Raw genomic sequence first — 15,176 nt, 5'->3', positions numbered from 1 at the left:
TCGGGGGAGGTGCCCAGACATATGGGCTCCCGGATCAATAGGTTGCACAAAATCGGGAACTAGACATGTCGTGACCAGTATGGGCCAACTAGAATCATGATGCCCTTGTCCTTCTGGAGCTTCACGAGAGAGTCTTCCCCACCAGTGGAAGCGGAGGATATGCGTACAGTAGGCCCTTGCCCAAAACCGAGCAAAGGCATTCAAGGCTGGTCCCCATCCTCCCTGTACAGGGAGCAAAAGTGGGTCGTTTTGTAATTTCGAGGTGAGGCAAAGAGATCCACCTCCGGACTGCCCCACAGGTGGAAGATCCTGTCCGCAACCGCAGGATTGAGCAACCATTCGTAGGGGTGGAATGTCCGACTGAGGCAGTCCACCAGCACATTCTCTTCCCTGCAAGGCAAATTGCTCACAAGAGCATGTCCTTGGACAGGTCCCAGGCCCAAATCTGTACCGCCTCCTGGCACAGCAGGAAGGAGCCTGTGCCTCCCTGCTTGTTTATGTACCATATTGAGACTTGGTTGTCAGTCTGGATCAGGACCACTTTGTGGGCCAGTTGATCCTGGAACGCCGAAAGGGCATACCGGATTGCGTGCAGCTCCAAGAAGTTGACTTGACAACTCGCTTCCTGCTCTGACCACATGCCCTGCATGTGAAGACTGCCCACATGAGCTCCCCAACCCAAGATGGAGGCGTCGGTGGTCAATACCGCTTGGAGGGATGGCATTTGGAAGGGAAGACCTCTTTCCAAAGAGGGTAGACTTTCCCACCAGGAAAAGGAGGCTCGGAGTGGTGAGGTAACTTGGACTGGTGCTGAGAGGGCCTGGGTAGCCTGAAACCATTGAGAGTAGACAGTGTCCACTGTGCTACTCACATGGCCAGCTGGGTGAGCTGAGTGACATGCACCTCTGCTGCCATGTGGCCCAGTAAGCAGAGCAGAACCCTGGCAGAGACTGTCAGTCAGTGGTGGACGGAGTGCGCCAGCGACACCTGACCTGGACGTGGTCCCAGGGAAGGAATGCTCTGGCCAGTGTCGTGTCCAGCAGAGCCCCAATGAATGCTAGCCATTTGGACGGCTTCAGCTGGGATTTGGGGAAAACTGATCACGAACCCCAGTGACTGTAGCACTCTGGTTGTGACCGGAGGGAGCGTAGAGCACCCTCCTGCATCATGCTGCTGATAAGTGAGTCATCCAGGTAGGGTAAACCATGCACCCCACTGCGGTACAGGTGTGCCCCTAACACCGCCAGACATTTCATAAAGACCTGCAGGGCTGATGCAAGGCCGAAGGGCAGCACCCGGTATTGGAAATGTCTGTGGACCAATATGAAGCAGAGATACTTCCTGTGAGATGGGAATATCATAATATGGGCGTAAGCGTCTTTCAGATCGAGAGAGCAGAGCCAATCTTCCCTCCCCCCCCAGCTGCAAGAACAGGCCGAATGCCGCCTGCTTTCTTTGGTGTATAAAAAAAAAATCTCGAGTAGAACCCCGGCCCTGCTGGGAGCAGGGTACAGGTTTGACTGCGCCTGCCTGCAACAAGGCTGAGAACTCGAATTCGAGCATCTCCTGTGCTGACAGGTTCCTCTCCAGAGGGGGCGGAGAATCCATTGGAACTGTCTGGAAACTCAGGCGGTAGACGTGTTGTACAATGGCCAGAACCCAGCGGTTGGTGGTAATAGGGGGCCAGCAGTCTGTGAAGAGGCACAGACAGCCCCCGACTGGCAGGCAGAGATCTGCGGGCACCGCAAGGTAGTCTCCACTCTCTCGCTGCCAGTCAAAAACCCGCAGCTAGACTAGGCTGTGGTGCAGGCTGGGGCCTGGGGGTGTGCTGTTGGTGAGGCCGGCCCTTGGGTGGAGAACGGGATGCCCTGTTGTGAGATGTCGGAGGGTAGTATCGCCTCTGATGGTAGAAGGATTTGCACGGACTCTGTCACAGGGACCTATGCAAGGAGGACAGAGGGCCAGATGTGCTGGTGAACAGCTGCTGCAAGGTCTCATGGTGGTCCTTGAGCTGAGCGACTGCGTCCCTGAACCTTTCTCTGAAGAGATTCTCTCTGGTGCAGGGTAGATCTGCCAGTCTGTTCTGGACCTCCGGGCAGAGGCTTGGAGCTAGACCATGTGGCAGGTGCTATTGCCCATGGCTGAAACGCTGGCCACTGTCTCAAAACATCATAGGTGGACCTCACCTAGTGTTTGCCAACCTCCAGGCCCTTTTGGACTATTGCCTCCAGCGTGTCCTGCTGCTGTTGAGGCAGATGCTCTGCCAGTTCCTGAACCTGTTTCCACAAGTTCCTACTGTACTGAGCCATGTACAATTGGTAGGCGGCGATGCGGGCAATGAGCATCGCCCCCTGAAAAACGATCCTGACTCAGCATCAAGGGCCCTATGTTCTCGGCCTTCGGGGTGGGGGTGGAGGAATGCGTGGGAGAGCTGACGCTTCTGAAAGCTCAGGGCCTGTTGAACCAGATAAAGGTCATCAATCTTCCGGTTAACAGGGGTGTCAGAGCCCGGGTGCTCCAAGATTCTGTAGAGAAGTTACAATAGCATCTCATGGATTGGAATAGCTACCACCTCCTTTGGTAAGTCCACAAATTGGAGAATCTCCGGCATTTTGTGGTGGGCGTCTTCCTTGGTGAGGAGCTGGAAGGGGATGGCTTCTGCCATGGCCCTAATGAAGCCCGCGAAGGAGAGGTCTTCTGGGGGAGAGCGACATCTTTCACCCAGCGGATAAGGCTCAGGTGGGGGGGGGGGCAGATCCCCGGAAACCTTGGATGAGGAGTCTGAGGTATCATCACCCCAGGGATCGTAAGTGATCTCCTCCTCACCGACGTCCACCGGGGGACGGTGAGTGGGTCCAGTGCCCATGCTCCTCGGCAGCGGCATCGAGGGTGTCCTCTGTGCCAGAAGCCATAAGGGTATCAATGGTGCCAGGAGCACCGAAGACCCAGAGCGGACCAAAGGCCCTGGAGCTCCCAATGGCCTGGAACAGGCTCAAGCAATGGAGGCACTGTCTAGGGCTTCAGGCGTGGCACTGGATCCTTTTCCTCAGAGGAACTGGGGATCGGTATTGCTCCGGAGGGGGACATCAGTGGCAGATGGGGAACAGAGGGAGCCCTAGGACTGGTTGTGTTGGCAGGATGGTCAAGAGGATGTTGAGCCGCTCCAGCAGGGGCGCTAAGCGCAAGCGCTGGTTCTGGTGCTGGTATGGGAGCCGGCGCCAGGGCGGTTCAAAGCTCAGAATGGCTCAGAGTATCGCCTGCTGCACCCTGCGGTCTAACTCTTCCTGGAAGTCCAGTGAAGAGAACGAGGACGATGGGCGAGGAGGTTGAAGTGTCACCGGAGCCTCCACGGGGGTCTGCAGAGGCTCGGTGCCCAGCACCACACTCGGTGGGGAATGCCTGGGACTCCCAGGTTTGGAAGAGGGCGGGGCCTCTTCACCATGGGGTGGCTTCAGGGGACGTTCGGCATGGGCCAGTGCTCCTCCGGAATCGGCACTGGTGCCGTGTGAGAACGACTGCTGGTGTCTGTGTGTCCCTTGCTGCTCAGCCTGGTCTTTCTCCAGCGCAAAGGTCAACGATGATCCGGATGCTCTGAACTGATCCGATGAGGGAGAGGGCCGGTCCCCTGAGCCGCTCTCTTCCTGAGGAGGAACTGATCGGGACATGGTGTGTCACAAGGGTCGGTGTCAAGGCTCCCGATGCCAGAGTTGATTGAGCCAACCTTTTGGCACCAAAACGTTGCTCTATCTTATGCAGCCGGGAACGATAGCCCTTGGAGGGTCATCTGAGCACAACTGGGGCACCCGCGGACATCGTGAGGCCCCCAGGCAGAGGATACAGACCTCGTGCAGATCTGTGAGAGACATGGTCTGCGGGCACTGGGAGCATTTGCGAAAACTGGACGATGCCATAAAAGTGAGCCAGCTGGCGGCCACTGGGTACAACGCGCTCTGGAATCAACCGCAATGAACAAGGGAAAAACACACCTACCGAGATACTGGGGGAAACTGATAACAAAGGGGAATTCCGCGTGATGAAGAACAGAGCAAAAATCCTCAGAGTTAGTTTTAGTAACATTTCTGGAGAGTGCTCCACGGACAGCGAGGCAATTGCTTCGTGGCAAATATAATACTGAAAAGGGACCCTGCATAGCCATGCGGATAGTAGCATGCTCAGTGTGCCAAGGTTTCTAGAAACTTTGACAAAAGATTTCTGTGCTGGGCTCCAACTGATGAAGTCACCCATCTCTGAGGACTGCCATCCTGCTTGTCCAGGAGAAATATAAGCACTTTGTCTGTACTCTAGGGGGAGAGCCAGCAAAGATTACACTATATGCAGCATTGGCTAGAAGAACCAACAATGTCATAATGCCTCTAATATTAATCCTTGGTGCACCCACATCTTATGAGCAAGACTAACCCAAGTGAGAGAAAGGGCCTTATCTTTAGCAGGCCCTGCACTTTGGAACACAATGCCTCAAGAGATCAGATTATTTACTTATTTATTTAAAGCTTTTTTTATTCCGGCATTCATGATAGAATCACATCATGCCGGTTTACAAATAACAAGGGGGGTGATAACCTAGAACATTTAACAGGTGACAAGAAGCAAGAAAGTTACAATAAAACAGGGGAAGCAGGAACTGGGAGAAGACAAGAGGCCTGAATAGTTTTTAGGAATAAGAACAAAAAATTATTTTAATAATTAGATTACAAAGAGATAAGATTACAAAGAATACAAAGATTACAAAAAATAAGATTACAAAGAGATCTTAAAACCTTTAAGAAAAGTTTAAAAACATGGCTTTTTAAACAAGCATTTTATAGAGAGACTGGGGAATAGAAAACATACAGGAATAGACAGGAGAGCACCGGCGCAAAGCACTATTCCAAAAAGGTGCATTATAATAGCTTAGAAACTCTACATCAAAACAAATATAATTGTAAACACTGTGAATATGAATTTTAACCGTGAATGTTACCCTAGAGGTACACCTGGTCATGACCTACTTCACTAAACAAATTGTCTTTAACGATATATTGTAACCGAACCTTTTGTGGCACCTATTAAAATGTACTATAGTACGCATCCACCTACATTAAATTATGTGCCTTCATGTAAACCATTGCGATGGTATAGAAAAGATTTTAAATAAAAATAAATCAATTAGTTCTGTTCGCTGCACCTCATAAAAGATAAAGGGAGAACTAGAAAAGGTGCAGAGAAGGGTAACAAAAATGATAAAAGAGATGAAATGGTTCCCCTATGATGAGAGGCTACACAGGCTAGGGTTCGTCAGCTTGGAAAGAGACAAGGACAGCATAAGCAGTTTATAAAATCATGAGTGGACTGTAACAGGTAAACAGGGAATGGTTGTTTACACTCTCAAACAGTAATCGACCTAAGAGACACTTCCTGAAACTAATAGGTAGCAGATTTAAAACAAATTTAAGAACGTTTTCTTCTTTTAAATCACTGCACAATTAAGCTTTGGAATTTGTTGCCATAGAATATGGTCAAGGCTAGTAGTATAATTGAATTTAAAAAAGGCTCGGACAGGTTTCTAATGCATGGGTCCATTACTAACTATAGCCAGACAAATTTGAGTTTTTGCACCTCTTACTTCTGAGAGTAATCAACATGGAATGGACTTTCCTATTAGGATCTGCCGGATGCTTCCAGGTGGCCCAGACTGGCCACTGTCAGAGATAAGATGCTCGGCCTGACAGACCACTGGTCTAACCCAGCATGGCACATCTTAGGTTCTTTAAGGATCCACTGATGTGGAGATGATTTCAGTCTTGATAGGCTGGATTTAACACTATTTCCGATTACTATAATACATACTCATGTATCATATACCATCCTCTCCCCTTCCCCACCCCACACAGAGACATGCCTAAAGCAGAAGAGGACAAAAGTTGGGTACATGAATACACTGGAAATGTCCTGCATTCATCTCTTCCCCTGATCTCATCAGCTGAGTGGATCCATTCTTGCCAGATAGCTTACTAGAGAGTAACCAATCTTTATACTAGACATATATCTATGTAACTCATTTGCTAACACAAAGGGTCAAAATTTAATACCATCAATAAAAATTGGAGTTTTGTTTATATCTTCACAATATGGACAATCCACCTCTTCCAAAAAGAGAAACCTCCCACTCATGAATAAACTTCCATTCCAAACCTGCATGGACGGTACATACACCAGATTTTCCCTATTAAACAATGGCTGACTTCAGTAGTTAAACAGGGAACACTGCCATCTCCCCCCCCCCCCCCCCCCTTCAGAACTCCTCATGGATTTTTCCAAGGCAATACCGATTTAGTGGTGTCCCCTACAAGCTACTTATCTGACAATCTGCCATCAGGGTACAGAGCCATATGGAACCTTTCCTATCAAGGAAACCATTCAGCTTTTTTTTCAGCGTGAAAAAGAAAGGGACTCTTGAAAGCTAGTAAAATAACGTTAGTCAACCTAAAATGCAAGTTGTCTATGGACAAGGACATTATTAGGGACACAAGCCCCCATGATTCTGTATCCCAGTTCCCAAAAACCCAGGCTAGCACCATGTCACAGTGCCTCAAATTGTTAAAATATAAATAAATAAAAACCAAGACATACATGTTATCAAGGTCTAGTTCTTTTAAACAGTTTGGTTTTTTTTAAAGCCAAACCATGTGAAAGAACTAGAGATGTCATCTTCTACTGTTATAAACAGCTGGAGCAAAGTTGGCCAAAGCCAACAAGCATTTTCTGGTTATTAAAGCCCAAACAGACAATTACAAAGCAAAGTTCTCAGCATTCTAACCACAGCACCTTAAACTGGATACAAGAAGACCTGTGTGCGATAGTGTTTGCTGTCATAGGTAGAGACTCACCTTGGCAACACCTACTCCAGTGAATCTGGCCTCTAAGAGCTCCTGCCGTCGTGGGTCCAGGCTATGCAACTCTTCCATCATTTCCGCTAAAAGAGGTAAGGGTGGGAAGAAAAATAAATAGTCAGAATAGGAAACGCAGGGGACAGTTCATTGAAAACATGGCCCAAGGCCATCCAAACAATCTATACTACACTGCTATTATAGCAAATAGACAGCTCAGGCCTTTATAGTACGGAACAAGAAAGCACTTCCTGCACAGCACTACAGAAACTGGATGAAAACTCCTAAAATCTTTGTCTATATAAATTTGGTATGTTAGTGTGTTGGTCACTGTGTATCACTCTAAAAACCATATCTGGATTACCTTTTTGGGAGATTCAATGATAGATTTCATTGGAATTGCTTCAAAAATTGTTCCTTAACCACCTTAATTAAATATGAAATTCGATTAAAATGCATTTGTTGAGAAACTCAGAAAAATGGAAATTCTTTATGCATTTCCCGCAGGTGAAGAGAGGTTTACATGTATTCAAAGATCTTTTGAATATTGGCTGATTTCTATGCAGGTAAAAGTAGTGTACGCATGCTGTATCTGTAGCTGAGAAAAAGGGGGGGTTGGGGGGAGTGACTTTAGGCACATACAATAAATGTCTTCCCTCCCCCCCATTATTTTTGATGGGCCCCTTTATATACGGCTTCCAAAATGTCTTTACGCTCGCTACAACTGCTGTTAAACGCAGCCATCTGATTGGTAGCAAGGAGCTCTTTGAGAGACCATATTTCACCAATATACTGCCAATTGAACAAAGAGTGAAATTAAGAATTTTGACTCTTACACATCAAGTGTTCTATGGGACCAGTCTTGGTTATTTAAAAAAGCTTTTGCCAGTTTATCAGCCCATGTGATATTTACAATCAGCGGGACAGCAAATAGCAGTCCCTTTTGTTTCTTCAGCGAGATTACAGCGCACTTGGGCTTTTTCATACACAGCACTACCCTTTGGAATTGTCTATTTATTTATTTATAACTTTTTTTATACCGAAGTTCAGGTAACAGAATTACTTATCACTCCGGTTTACATTATAACAAGTAGAAAACAATGACAACATATGTCTTACAATGAACAAGGGAGTGAACAACTTGGATAATATAACATAACATAACTAGGAACAGTAGCAGTATGCACTATTAGAGCGAAACTAGCGCATGGGGAGGGAGGTTTGCTAATGGGGGGGGAGGGGAAAGGAAGGTTGTTCATGGAGGGGGGGAGGAGGGAGAAATTTCTTATTGATGAGTAAAAACATGAGCATGTCTACCTGAGAATATGCAGGAAAAGTGCTTCAGGAAAGCTTTAAAAGTTCATGTGTACAATGAGGCATTGTGTTGAGTTTTATGTTTGTTTAGTGAGTGATTGTTTTTATTATGCTGTATTGATTTTATATGATTTACTGTGATTGTTATCCACTGTATTGATTTTATATGATTTACTGTGATTGTTAACCACCTTGAACATTTTGTCCGGCAATAAATAAATAAATAAATAAATAAATACTTTCAGTTGATTGCATAGTTTTTTTAGAATCAAAATCAGTTCTGGAACACATACTATAATTCTATATGCTATGAGAAAAATTTGACAAACTGAATTGAGAACCAGCCATATAGAAGAAAAGCTGATTATCTGTACGAATAAAACATGAAACACACAAGGGTCTCCATATGACCAACATTTCTAGGTAGAGAGTTTTTAGGAGCATTTTCTTAGGGGTTAGCATGGCTGAGGCCCATCAATCTCCCACCCACAGAAAGTGAGAAGCAACAGTCTGAGCACTATAAAAGACTACCTCCACATATGTACAAATTTCAATCTCACCCTTCATCTTTGTTTTTGATGTTTGGTGGTTTCATCCTCTCCAATGAACAATGTACAGTTTATTTTTCCAAGTTTCTAGGAACTATGTAAGGAATCTTCTCCCATCTCTTCCTGCTAAACTCGAACTAAGCGAGAAAGTTCACCTTTTCCAGAAATATTACAATCTGGAGTTCCCCCCTTGTGTCTCACAGAATCAAAATCACTAGGAACCAAACCAGCTCCAGCTATAAATAAAAACTCAGCTATTCTGGAGCCAGCTCTGGTAATACACTGCAGATTATTCTTCTATACCTCAAAATAGCAGGTGGACATTTTGTCAACTGGACCCTGAGGGGAAGGAGTGGAAACCTGGAATTGGGCTTATGTGCAGAAACTGTCAGCCAGAATACCAAATGACAAAAAAAGATCTCAGCTAAAACTGCAGAAACAAAACCAGCTTAGAGCCTGCCATGAAGAAGAGGAGGCTGCAAGTTACTCCCCAGCTCTTCTCTTTCTCTGCTTGGGTGGGCACAGCCCCAGCTCCTAGCCCAGGGACTGCAGGCTATAGCTTTGCTAGGTCCAAACAGAACCGGGAGTTTCTAATGTGCAAGGCCAAAGGCAGAGTAAGAGAGCAAGGATATGGGTCCAGCACCACAATCTCCCACCTGGGAGGGCAGAAATTACAAAATAAAATAAAAATGGACATGCCTGAAGCTCCTTCAGACCCAGAACAGAGGGAAAGAGGAAGAAGTTAAGAAGACAACTTATCTTCATCAATCTAAATCCCCCCAGTGCTCTCAGGAAATCATTGCCCCAAAGAGCTGACAGGGAAGTGATGTGTCCTGCTGCAGCTGTCCATCCCAAGGCACTGAACATTTAATGTCAGAAAGGCTAGGAGGTAGGAGAGGCACTGACTACATAGTAGGATGGTTGGAGAAGGCACTTAATTAATAGAAGTAATATGGAGTCTGGAGTGAGGGATGAATGGATGATAAAGAGCCTTATATTACACTGAGAAAAAGCTAAATTTGCTTACGGTAAACAGTGTTTTCCCATAGATAGCAGGATGAATTAGCCATGCTGTCTGGGATGTCCTCTGGCGGCCCTGGGCGGAGCTTCTCTCCAAGGTCACAGAGCTTTGACTATGTGCCTGCACGAGGCTTCCCACGTGATCGCCATTTCTCAGTCTGTAACAACTTAACCAGTGTAACAGGAATGGGGAGGTTGTCCAAGAAGGTGGGCGGATTAGCATAACTAATTCATCCTGCTATCTACAGAAAATACCATTTTAGGGTAAGCAAAATTGCTTTTTTCCTCATCAGTAAACAGGCTGAATTAGCCATGCTGTCTGGGAATCCCCAGCTCAGGGTTGACTGCCGCACACTGCGGTATGCTGATGCAGGCGAGGTGTCTAGCTCTCACAGAATTAATTGTCCTTGCATGCGCAACCTGCAACTATTATGGACAGCCTCAACTCCTGGTTGCGTGCTTTAATACTGCTGAACCAAGAGCTGTGTCCAAAGATGCCTGCTGGTCCAGACATCTTTGAATGCAGCAGTGCGATGTGAAAGTATGCAGAGATGTCCACGTGGCTGCTTTGCATATATCCAGCAATGGTCCCTCATGAAGATGTGCAATTGAAGTCGCTACTGCTCTTACTTGATACGCTTTGACTGGGTCTGAAAGTTTGTGTCAAGTGGCTTGAGTAACAAAAGTGAATACACTAAGATAGCCAATTCGATAAAGTCCGCTTTGCAACCAGAGGTCCTGGCACAACTGGGTTGAAGGACACAAAAAGCTGTGAAGTTCTCCCTTCTGACTACGTCCTTTGCTTGTAGTAAGCCAGCACCCTTTTGCAGTCTAAGGTGTGGGGGGAGGCTCTCCCTGTTATTTGTATGTGGCTTCGGAAAGAAGGTAGGTAATGTGACAGTTTAGTTCAAGTGGGAAGCTGAGATTACAGTTGGTAAGAAGGATGAGTTCTCAAGGTAACCTTATCACACTGGAACTGCAAATATGGAGGGTAGTAACTAGGGCCTGTAGTTCACTAAATCGTCTTGCTGAAGTTAGTGCCACCAAGAATACATAAGAACATAAGAAATTGTCATGCTGGGTCAGACCAAGGGTCCATCAAGCCCAGCATCCTGTTTCCAACAGAGGCCAAACCAGGTCACAAGAACCTGGCAATTACCCAAACACCAAGAAGATCCCATGCTACTGATGCAATTAATAGCAGTGGCTATTCCCTAAGTAAACTTGATTAATAGCAGTTAATGGACTTCTCTTCCAAGAACTTATCCAAACCTTTTTTTAAACCCAGCTACACTAACTGCACTAACCACATCCTCTGGCAACAAATTCCAGAGCTTTATTGTGCGTTGAGTGAAAGAATTTTCTCAGATTAGTCTTAAATGTGCTACTTGCTAACTTCATGTAATGCTCCCTAGTCCTTCTATTATTCAAAAGAGTAAATAACCGAGTCACATCTACTCGTTCAAGACCTCTCATGATCTTATAGACCTCTATTATATCCCCCCTCAGCCGTCTCTTCTCCAAGCTGAACAGCCCTAACCTCTTCAGCCTTTCCTCATAGGGGAGCTGTTCCATCCCCTTTATCATTTTTGTTGCCCTTCTCTGTACCTTCTCCATTGCAACTATATCTTTTTTGAGATACGGCGACCAGAATTGTACACAGTATTCAAGGTGTGGTCTCACCATGGAGCGATATAGAGGCATTATGACATTTTCCGTTTTATTAACCATTCCCTTCCTAATAATTCCTAACATTCTATTTGCTTTTTTGACTGCTGCAGCACACTGAGCCGACAATTTCAACGTATTATCTACTATGACGCCTAGATCTCTTTCTTGGGTGGTAGCTCCTAATATGGAACCTAACATCGTGTAACTACAGCAAGGGTTATTTTTCCCTATATGCAACACCTTGCACTTGTCCACATTAAATTTCATCTGCCATTTGGATGCCCAATCTTCCAGTCTTGCAAGGTTCTCCTGTAATGTATCACAGTCTGCTTGTGATTTAACTACTCTGAATAATTTTGTATCATCCGCAAATTTGATAACGTCACTCGTCTTATTCCTTTCCAGATCATTTATATATATATTGAAAAGCACTGGTCCAAGTACAGATCCCTGAGGCACTCCTGTTTACCCTTTTCCACTGAGAAAATTGACCATTTAGTCCTACTCTCTGTTTCCTGTCTTTTAACCAGTTTGTAATCCACGAAAGGACATCGCCTCCTATCCCATGACTTTTTAGTTTTCGTAGAAGCCTCTCATGAGGGACTTTGTCAAACGCCTTCTGAAAATCCAAATACACTACATCTATCGGTTCACCTTTAGCCACATGTTTATTAACCCCTTCAAAAAAAATGAAGCAGGTTTGTTAGGCAAGACTTCCCTTGGGTAAATCCGTGTTGACTGTGTTCCATTAAATCATGTCTTTATATGCTCTACAATTTTGATCTTGAGGATAGTTTCCACTATTTTTCCCGGCACTGAAGTTAGGCTCACTGGTCTATAGTTACCCGGATCGCCCCTGGAGCCTTTTTTAAATATTGGGGTTACATTGGCCACCCTCCAGTCTTCAGGGACAATGGACGATTTTAATGATAGGTTACAAAATTTTAACTAATAGGTCAGAAATTTCATTTTTGAGTTCCTTTAGTACCCTAGGATGCATACCATCCGATCCAGGTGACTTGCTACTCTTTAGTTTGTCAATCTGGTCTACTACATCTTCCAGGTTGACAGTGATTTCGTTCAGTTCATCTGACTCATCACCCCTGAAAACCATCTCCGGAACTGGTACTTTCCAAGTAAGATATTTCATGTGAGCAGAGTCCATGGGTTCAAAGGTTGGTAGCATGAGCTACTCCAAAACCAGATTTATGTCCAACTGGAGGTTTTGTTATGGGTGGCCTCAGTTTTAAGATCCCTTTAATGAAGCTTGACACCAGGAGGATGGTTTGACACATGAAGGCCACTGCGTGAGTGATGATATGCTGCAATAGCACTCACATGGAACCTGACAGATGCAGTCGCCAACCCCAATTGATAAAAGTGTATGCAGGTATTCTAATAGAGCTTCGGGTGAGCAGGAGAATGGGTCTATTCCCTTGTCCAAACACCAGGCTGTGTAATGATGCCACTTGCCTTGATAGTTTTTCCTTGTGAAAACTTTCCTAGCCAAGATTAAAATGTCTTGGAATCCTGTGGACAACTGCAGGTGGTTCAATATTGCCCTCTCAATCTCCAAGCAGTGAGATGAAGTGAGGAGTGCTTGGGGAGAAGCAGTGTGTCCCATTCCTGGGTCCACGCTGTCTCCCAATGAGATAGGAGGAGTGATGGAGCCGAACTAGAAAGGCATACCAAGGTTGTGCTGGCCTCAATATTTTTGGATCATCCAGGATATTAGCAGAATCGGGGAGAAAGCATAATGGAATCCCTCTGACCAAGGGATGAAAAACGCATCCTGTGCGAATTACTACCAGCTGGAGTAGACCTAGCAGAAAGTTTGAACCTTCCTGTTGTGTATCATTGAAAAGACGTCCATGCATGGGAGACCCCATGCTGCAAAGAGATCGTCCGTTACCTTCTGGTTGAGAGCCCATTTGTACGGATGGAATATCCTGCAGAGTCTGTTGGCTTCAGTGTTCACAAACCCCGGGAGATAGGTCGCCTGCAGGGAGATGGAGCATGCCTCTGCCCATTCCATGATCCAAATTGTTTCCTTGCATAGGATTCCAGGAACCTGAGCCACCTTCTTTGTTATGTAAAACATGGCCATCTGGTTGACTGTGTGGACCATGATGTTTCTTCCTCGAAGGTAGTCGCAGAACATGTGGAGGGCATTCCTTACCGCTCTCAACTCTAGGAGGATTATTTGTTGGGTTCTCTCTGATGGCGACCATAAACCTTACGTCTTTAAATGCTTTAAATTAGCTCCCCAACCTCAGGTTGATGCATCTGTGGTCAGAACTAGTTGGTGTGCTGGGCTGCGGAACGGGGCTCCCATAGTAAGGGCTGGCGGGGACAGCCACCATGCAACGTCCATTTGCATGGCCTAGCTCAGTATCATCATTTTGGACAATGGTTGAGTGAATTGGGTCCATTGAGCCTTTAACCCCCACTGCAGGCGGTGCATATGTAGTCGAGTGTGTAGGACCACATAATCACTGCCGCCACATGTCCCAGAAGGGTTAAAATTTGATGTGCAGAGGGGCATGCACAATTCTTCAACTGTATAGCTAGAGAGCGAAGGGTCTAAGCCCTGTCTCCTGGCAGGAATGCTTTTCCCAAGATGGTGTTTATAATGGCTCCTATGAACTGAAGAGTTTGCATTGGTTGAAGGCTGGATTTCTCATAGTTTATTATGAATCCTAGCCCTTCTAAGCAATTTATCATGTCCCTTAAATTTGCCTGGAAAGAGTCGCCTCTGATGCCACCCAAAGCCAATCATCCAGATAAAGGAACAGTTGAATCCCTTCCTTCTCAGGTGGGCCACTGCTAAACACTTTGTGAAAATTCTCGTGATGGATGATAGTCTAAAAGGAAGCACCTTGTAATGGTAATGCCATGCATTGACCTGGAAACATAGGCAGCGCCATGAAGAATGGTGCATGGGAATGTGGGAGTAAGCATCCTTGAGATCCAGCGAGCACATCCAATCATTGGGTTGCAGAAAAGGTAGAAGGATTTCAGGGATGTTATCTTGAACTTCTTCTTGCGACTGAATTTGTTGAGGGCCCATAAATCCAAAATTGGGCGAAGACCTCCCGATTTTTTTGGAATGAGGAAGTATTGGGAATAGAAACCCTTGTTGCGCCGATGCAAAGGCACCACTTGGAATGCTTGTTGAAGTGTTGAGTTCACTTTCTCTTGCAATAGTCATGCTTGTACGTGGTCCCTCAGTAAAGGAACCAGTCGCAGGAGAGCAGGGTTCCTTTTCAGCCTGTACCCCTCACGGACAATGCTCAATACTCAAAGGTCCAATGTAATTGCTGCCCAAGAATCGTAAAATTTGGATATTCTGCCCCCACCCGTAGTGGTAGCCGGGGCCGGACTTTCCTCAAATACCCTGTTGCGGCATCTAGTTAGTGCCTTGTTGTTGCCTCTGCTGACTCTGGCCTCTTGGCCCATTTCTGGACTGTGTGGACTGTGACTGTTGTGGCTGCTGGAACACCAGTGTATGATAAAGTGTTTACATCGTGAAAGGGTCTTTGGTAATAGAATTTCCTGTAGTTTGAGTAGTATCTCCTGGCAGCGGTTTGTTGTTCCATCAGGGGAACTAGGAACAAGATTGCCACGTTCTGTTACTTAAGCTGGGAGACTGTCTTCCGCAGCTTGTCTCCAAACAGGTTGCCTTCCTTACACGCAGATCTGCCAAATTCTCGTAGACATCTTCACGTATGGCGTT

At 46.0% G+C, this 15,176-nt stretch overlaps 1 protein-coding gene across 1 annotated transcript in view; it reads right to left on the bottom strand.

Annotated features, from left to right (window-relative positions):
- TLK2 (tousled like kinase 2) overlaps positions 1 to 15,176 on the bottom strand; it is a 226,197-nt gene that overhangs the window by 174,439 nt on the left and 36,582 nt on the right. The window contains exon 2 of the mRNA XM_029572698.1: positions 6,888 to 6,973. Coding sequence (XP_029428558.1) covers positions 6,888 to 6,968 — 81 coding nt within the window. The 5' untranslated portion in view covers positions 6,969 to 6,973. The remainder of the gene's footprint in view (positions 1 to 6,887; positions 6,974 to 15,176) is intronic.

The sequence above is a fragment of the Rhinatrema bivittatum genome, chromosome 12 (assembly GCF_901001135.1).
Source record: "Rhinatrema bivittatum chromosome 12, aRhiBiv1.1, whole genome shotgun sequence".
Lineage (NCBI taxonomy): Eukaryota > Metazoa > Chordata > Amphibia > Gymnophiona > Rhinatrematidae > Rhinatrema > Rhinatrema bivittatum.
The sequence above is the reverse complement of the archived record's forward strand: the minus strand, read 5'-3'. Positions and strand labels throughout refer to the sequence as shown.